The sequence below is a fragment of the Myotis davidii genome, unplaced genomic scaffold (genome assembly GCF_000327345.1).
Source record: "Myotis davidii unplaced genomic scaffold, ASM32734v1 scaffold118, whole genome shotgun sequence".
In the NCBI taxonomy this organism is placed as follows: Eukaryota; Metazoa; Chordata; class Mammalia; order Chiroptera; family Vespertilionidae; genus Myotis; species Myotis davidii.
This window is the reverse complement of record NW_006290441.1, coordinates 3268623-3275927: the sequence shown is the minus strand read 5'-3', so window position 1 is coordinate 3275927 and position 7305 is coordinate 3268623. Positions and strand designations below refer to the sequence as shown.

At 37.8% G+C, this 7305-nt stretch overlaps 1 protein-coding gene across 3 annotated transcripts in view; it reads right to left on the bottom strand.

Moving 5' to 3' along the window:
- The window catches only part of STK33 (serine/threonine kinase 33), a 128508-nt gene that overhangs the window by 9638 nt on the left and 111565 nt on the right, over positions 1-7305 (bottom strand). For 2 of the 3 annotated variants that reach the window (XM_006763490.2, XM_015563733.1), the window contains one exon: positions 5944-6150. The exons of the other annotated variant lie outside the window; for it this stretch is intronic. In XM_006763490.2, coding sequence (XP_006763553.1) covers positions 5944-6150 — 207 coding nt within the window. The remainder of the gene's footprint in view (positions 1-5943; positions 6151-7305) is intronic. 3 annotated transcript variants of the gene reach the window in all.

Below are 7305 nucleotides of genomic sequence, written 5' to 3'. Positions count from 1 at the left end.
AAAGAATATTCCAGATTACCAATGACTTCTTATCAGAGAAACTGGAACCATAAGGCAGTAGATTAACATCTTTCAAGTGTGGACCCAAAACATACCAAGACAGAATTCTATAAACAGAAAATCTCCTTCAAAAATTAAGATAAAATAAAAGTAGGATAGTTCATTACTAGCACACATGCAATACAAAAAATACAAAGGAAGCTCATTAGGCTGAAATGAAATCATACCAGATTAAAACTTGGATTTTAAGAAAGGAAGAGCATCAGAAATAGTAAACATCTGGGTATAGGAAGTTCCTCCTCTTAATTTCTTGAAAATATGTATGACTGTTTAAAACAAAAATTAAAACATTGTTTTGTAGAGTTTAAAGCTTGATGTAGATGTAATACATGGGACAATTATAGCATAAAGGCAGGCAAAGAGACGAAGCCCCAAATTAATACATCTGAATTGAAGTAGTATTAGTTATAACCCAACCTAATGATTGGTTCTCCACAGGGAAAAGCTATACATAGCATATCCTAGCAGGTATAGTCCCTAAGGGGAACTAAGCAAAAGCCAGACTTGGGAAATCAGGGAAACAATTTAAAAGGATTCACTAATATATCCCTTTAATTAGGGAAGTCTGGCTCTAAGTCTGTGGTGAAACCTAAGCCCTCACTCAGGAGGTTCTAGTGGGAGTAAAAGTAGGGACAATAGCATTGTTATTTATGGAAGCCTATGAAACCAAACCAGCAACTGGCATGGCAAACAGCTTTAGATCAAAGAACAACAGGTCAAGATTCATGTTAGCACAATCCACTATTTGTATCTGTGTTAGTCAGCTACTGGACTTGGGAGGTTCCCAAGATCACCCCCAAGTCCCATGATTCACTAGGAGCAACCACAGGACTCAGCATATAGTTGTATCACTGCTATGGTGTACTGCAGTGAAAGGATGTAAAGCACAATTAGCAAAGGTAAAAGGCACTGGAGGTGGAATCCAATGGAAACCAGGTCAAGCTTCCAAGGATTTGCTTCCAGGAGCCACACAAGATGCATGTAATTACCCCAGTAACAGGCTGTGACAACACATGTGAAATGTTGCCAACCTGGGCGCTCTCTCAGCACCCAGGGTTCTTACTGGAAGCTGGTCATGGAGGCAGCCTCTGCCAAAATTCCAGGCTTCCAGAAAGAAAGCAGGCGTTCAGCAGAAAGCGTATTATCTGTACAAACAGTTTAGGCGCGATGGATCGTTCTCATCAGTCAGTGGTTGCGACCGTCCCCAAATCTAAGTTCCCAGAAGGCAGCCAAGGGCCAGCCTTGCAAGCAAACCTTTCCAAGACAGAAGTTTAGGCCTGTTATGTTAAGTCTTTTCTGTACAACTACATAAGAAACACTATAAAAGTTTCAGAATTTTATAACAATAAACGTTAATCTTTCTCATTTAGCTCTAGGCCCTGGTTGTGCTAGCTAGACTTCAGGCTTTGTATTTGGTTCAGGTCTGCCCCGCAAATTTTCATGATTCCGAGAACTTGGGCTCCCCGAAGGCATATTCTTCTTCTGCAGGTGGCAGAAATTCAAGAGAGCAAGCTCACTCATGCAAACAATTTTAAGGTCTCTGCTTACATCACACCTCTTAATATGCCATTAGCCAAAGTGAGTCATATAGCTCAGACCAACATTTCCTTGATCTACTATGATAGGGAGAGCTGCAAAGTCATATGGCAAGGGTTGTGAATGTATAATCCCTCACAGGGAGGGATTAAATAATTGGGAAAAATAATGCAATCTACCACAGTACTCTAGAGACCCTACCAAAATCAGAGGGCAAATGAGGTGGGAAGCATCACCTTGTCACCTATGAAAATGGTATTTCTTATTCTGAGTGTGCTCAGTTTATGCCAACACCTATACTCTAACCTAAGGAGCCTTGAAGCAGACAGGAAAAATCATGCAATTTTAGTAATATACACAAGTTCTTTAGCAATATAATAAAAAAAGTAAATTTTATTAATTTTACATTAATCTGTGCTTACCATATGTCAAGAGTGTTACATTCAAGATTTCATTTAGTCCTTGGTTGATGACGTTAATCCTATTTTACAGATCAGAAAACAGAGGCCTACAGACCTGCCTAAGGTCATAAAGCTTGTAAGTGGCGAAGCCAGGATCTAAATCCAGGCAGCCTAGACCCAGGGCTTGTGCTTTTATTTTATGTTAAGTGCAGCGCTTTGGCATATATACCAGATAGCAATGCTTTAATATTGGAGAACAAAAATGTTGCAAAATTGTGAAAGCACCATCAAACCTGCACACGATTCACATGCTTTCAGAGAGCCAAGACTTAATTTGTAAATAAGAGAAATTTTTTATCTTAACTAAAATATGAAAAAAACCTGACTTTTTTCTCATAGAAAAATATCAATATACAATAACTCAACTGTTTGATTTCAATGTTTTTTAAATTCAAACACTTCTTATCTTAGAAGAGCTACTATATCCTTTCTACTTCCTAGACTAGGTAAAGTATCTGCTACATGTACCATCTCCTATGATATGTAAAGGTGGTGTTTTCAGACAAGAAAAATGATAACATTCTCACTAAACAAATATATTTGACTGCATTCAACAAATAATTCAACAACTAAGAAGTATGTCCTTTATGAAGCATGGATTCTGTAATGCACACATAGTACTTCTAACACATCCAGAGTTTCTGGTTCCTCCCTCAGCGATTAGGGGGAGGTGCATGTTCATTGCAGACATTCATTCCTCTTAAATTGTTTCCTAAGCTTAGTAAACAATGAAAGTATCATACTATTTATCAGAAATCACTAAGGACCTAATGTTAAAGAAGCAATGGCCTGCCACGTGTCTCATTTGAAGACGTGTAATGCTGTTGTAGGAGTTAAAATCTTGGGTCTACCTGAGTGAGCAGATTAAGGACCCACTGTAGGGAGTTCAGAGGGATAGTGATAACACAAAACATTATCTAGACATACTCAGCTTGGAAAACACAAGATATATATGAGAGAACATCTCTGTCCTCAAAGAATACCATTACCTAACATAGGCTAAAAGTTAGAAATGAAAAGGAAAACAGAAATGACATTGCCAAAGGCCAACTACTTGAAAACAAGTTTAAGAAAGTCAGGTCTGGACATGGGCAGAGCGGAGAGGCGGACTGCATTCTCCCATAAGGTCCAGGCACTGGAAACTAGGGCACATCTACTCCAGGAAAGGGGAGAGCGCTTAGTTCCGTGTTTGTTTGTTTTTTTATAACAAATCCTCACTTTCTCTGCTAGTCTTCCAGGAGCTCTGCCACTTATCTGGAAAGGGTGACTTCCCTGGCCAGGGAGAAATAAAAGACCAGGAGCTCCAAATCGGTGTACCAGGTCCTCCAGGAGAGAGAACAGTGATACAGGGGAAAGCACTAACTGCTGGCAGATTTCCATTTGGATTAAAGCCACTTTAAAATATTTTAATGGAAAGAGAAACACATATTTTCTTAATTTAGTAGGTATAAGTTATTCAAATTATCACATCAAGTTGCCCCTATAATATAATTTTAACAAACAAAATTTTCCCATGGGAAGTACTTCAATATGCGTAGAATAAATTTCAACAAAATTAAAATTTCACTCCTAAGAATATGAAGTACTCTATGAATCCTGTATAGAGGCAACCCTATTTTTTATCACTTTAGAACTTTATATACCACTACTTGCCATTAATGAAGATTTGAAAGTAAGTAAGTAATTTCTTAACATAATCTCAACTTCAATATAATTAACAAGTAGCATATTTATTCACAAAAATCCTTGGGGGAAAAACTTAGTAGATTAAATAATCAGAATTCTTTCTTTTAAGGGATAACACTTTTCAGAAAAATTCCCAAAGATATCACAGCCCAAACCTAAGCATGGGAAAGTTCCTAAGTGGTTCCTTGGTTTCCAGGGCAAGTCCTACCCACCCGGCAGGATTTTCTGCTACGGCATTTACAAGCAGCTTTCCAGGGTCTGCCTGAACGCTTTCAGTGATTGGGAGGGTGGGGTTTACTCTCCATGGTCCAGCCTGTTCTATTGCAGGTGAGCTCTGATTGTGGAAAAGTTCTTTCTGTTGAATAGAAATCTATATTCTTTTTTCTAAAAAAGTGTATTGATTGACTTGAGTCTTTCTGTTGAATAGAAATCTATATTCTTTTTTTTTAAAAAAAAAATGTATTGATTGACTTGAGAGAGACAGAGAAATACCAATTTGTCGTTCCACCCATTTATGCACCCATTGATTGATTCCTGTGTGTGCCCTGACCGGGGATTGAACCCACAACCTTGGCGTATTGGTATGACGCTCTAAACAACTGAGCTACCCAGCCAGGGTGAAATCTATATTCTTGAAATTTCACCCAGTGGGTATAGTTCTATTGTCTATAAGCACCTCAAATTCCAGTTCTTCTGCTCCTTAGTTGGAAGTGGCTGAGAACAGCATAGCAAGTCCCATCACTTTGTGACTTGGAGTGTGAGGAGGACAGGGCAGATGTGTGACAGAGCAACGGAAAGGTGATGGAAGATAACCGAGCATTTGGTTCACAGAATATTTTATGCCAGATTCAGTGACAAACATAGATATAACCCAAGACTACAAAAGATAATGTGTGTGTATGCGTGTATATGTATTTGTGTTTGTGTACATATGATTCATGAGTGTATATGTGTAATCTATGACTCTGAGTATGTAAATATGTGTGTGTGTTATGTGTGGTATATAAAATGATAAGCCAACTAATAGGAAAGTCTTCAAACTATGTTCAATAAGGAAATGCAAACATGGGTTTTTAAAATATTATTTTTAACAAAAATATAAAATACACACAGCTGCTCAGCATTGCAGGAGCTGTTAACAGACTAGAGAGGATGAAGGGAATTCAATAAACTTATGTTCATATTATGGCAAAAATATGATTATTTCAAAATACCTGACTCATTCAATGTCAAGTTTATTATCTAGACATTTGCTATCAAGTGGATGAAGAAGTTCCCAACCAGTACATCAAAATCAATCCATCACTCTACTAGGTCTCTTTCTGCCAGTTTCTGCTGGGATTCTTAGCACGGAGGTGTGGGCCAGCAGCACTGCACCTTCCTCAGGACTCACCCTCCCAGTCCCTCTCCTCCCTGACAGCTCTGGGCTTCAGAGAACCGAAAAGTAGCAATTCCTCACAGGAAGTCTGGGCTGCCCTAAGGTAAACACAGCCCCCAATGGAAGGATGCTCAATTATTAAAGAAGAGCCACAATGTGCTCATTAGATTTCAAGACAAGAAAGAAAACAAACATGCAGAAAACTTCCACAAACACAGAAAACCATTTGGGTAAATTGACAGGATATCTAGTCAGTAGAATGCAATCTAGAATTAATCAAAATGTTATGAAATTTTTTTCACCAAAAAGAATAAGACTATATTTAGATCTAACAAGGTAAAACAATAACCCTACATAAATAGTTTTAGGTATCATAAATTATAAACAATTAACTGGATAATGAAACAACTCTTTTTCTAGGTAATACATAAACTCATTCCAAACTGTATGGCCTGGTAAAGTAAAAAATCATTAATTTTGACCCATGGCCCAAACCTGACACACCACCTGATTCTGTTTGTGTCTAAAATTGCCTACGCCTGTTTTCATGCTACAACATCAGAGTTGAGAAATTGTGACAGAGACTCTCCTGGCTCCCACAGTCTAAAACATTTATTCTCTCTGCCTTTGCAGACCCTGCCCTATATAATCAGAGATCTGAAAATAAACATTTTGGCCACATTGCTAAATCATGATGGTCTCAAACAAGAACTTTACTTGCTTTATCAGGTAGGGCCTTCATTTACAAACCAACAACAAAAAGGACAGAGTTGGAGAAATGAAACAATTGTTCTTCCTACTGGTTTTGTTGGTTCTTCCTACCTGTTTTCTATCCTCTTCTTCTGAATTGCTAGTGACAGCCTGGACATTTTTGCTGGTTCTGCCGAGTCGGTAACCTTCCAACTTTTCTTGATTGGACAACTTGTTCTTTTGATCTGCTGTGCTTTCCTCATCACTTCCTGGATTATTTTTCCATTCTTTCATCATTTCTAACACATTGGTAGGTCTCGCCGAAGAAAGTGTATTGCCCTAATGTTAAACAATGATTTTTGGTGTTATAAACAGTCTGGAAAATTCAAAGGAGTCTTAATCTTTTAGTAATATATACTCCCAAATTCTGTAAGTCACGTAGAAAAATTATAATGCTGAATAAATGGCAAAACTGGTGATACCTGTTGGAGCACCCTCCCTGTATGAAAGGGCTTGAAGGACAATTCCCTGGACTCAAAGACCTCCGTATAGCCCTGTTGTTACAAAAGTAAAAGGGAAGCAGAAAGGATGAAAGAAGTTCCCCAAGGTCTGGTGGGTCCCACACTAAGGGCAAGGCTATAGAATACCGAAGTGTCTAGGTAAAAAAAAATCTAACTTCAGTTGATTAGTCAAGTTCTGTGTCCAAGAATATAGATGTTTGATTTGAAAGCTCTTAGTTGACTGGGAGATTTAGATATAAGGTGGTCAATTGATTTATAACTGATTCAGTGCATTGTTTTTATCCCAGATGTGACAATACAATACCAAAACTGACTACTTTATATAACCCACTTGTTCTCGAATATAATTTTCCATTTAATGCCAAGAAATCCATGCAAGCAGTCTCAAATTCTTCTGCTAGACTAGGTATGCTTTAAATACTTTTTCTCATAATTCAGACTAGTAGAGAAAGTTTGGATCACATTTAGATGAAAATGGAAAGTTCAGATGTAAGTACAGCTATGGAGTGATTCTAAATGAATTTGGTATGTGGGTGGATTGAAGCATTAAACGTCAATGACACAGAATACTATGAGACAGGGTACTCTAAAAGTCGCCATGTGAGTACACTGTTGAGGATTTGTCAAGTTTAATGTATTTGTGGTTAAAGGCAAACATTAAGTAGTAATGACTAAATGAGGATCTAGTTATGCAAGCAATTCCCTGTGATTCTTTTATTTTATTCTATTTTAAGAAGGTTTATATTCTTACCAATTTCATAGTACCCTACTTTTCGCTGCACTTATGCATCCTCTACCATTTACTTCCAGACTGCCCTAATCATGCCTTCTGCCAACCCATGGCCTACATTTCTTTCAAGGCTCAATTTGAGAGCCATCTCTGTTAACTTTCAAAGATGCTGTCAACTTAAATGTAAATAAAGCATAGAAAGAGGCTCAAAGACCATAAAAGAGTTGAAATCATTTAGCATGT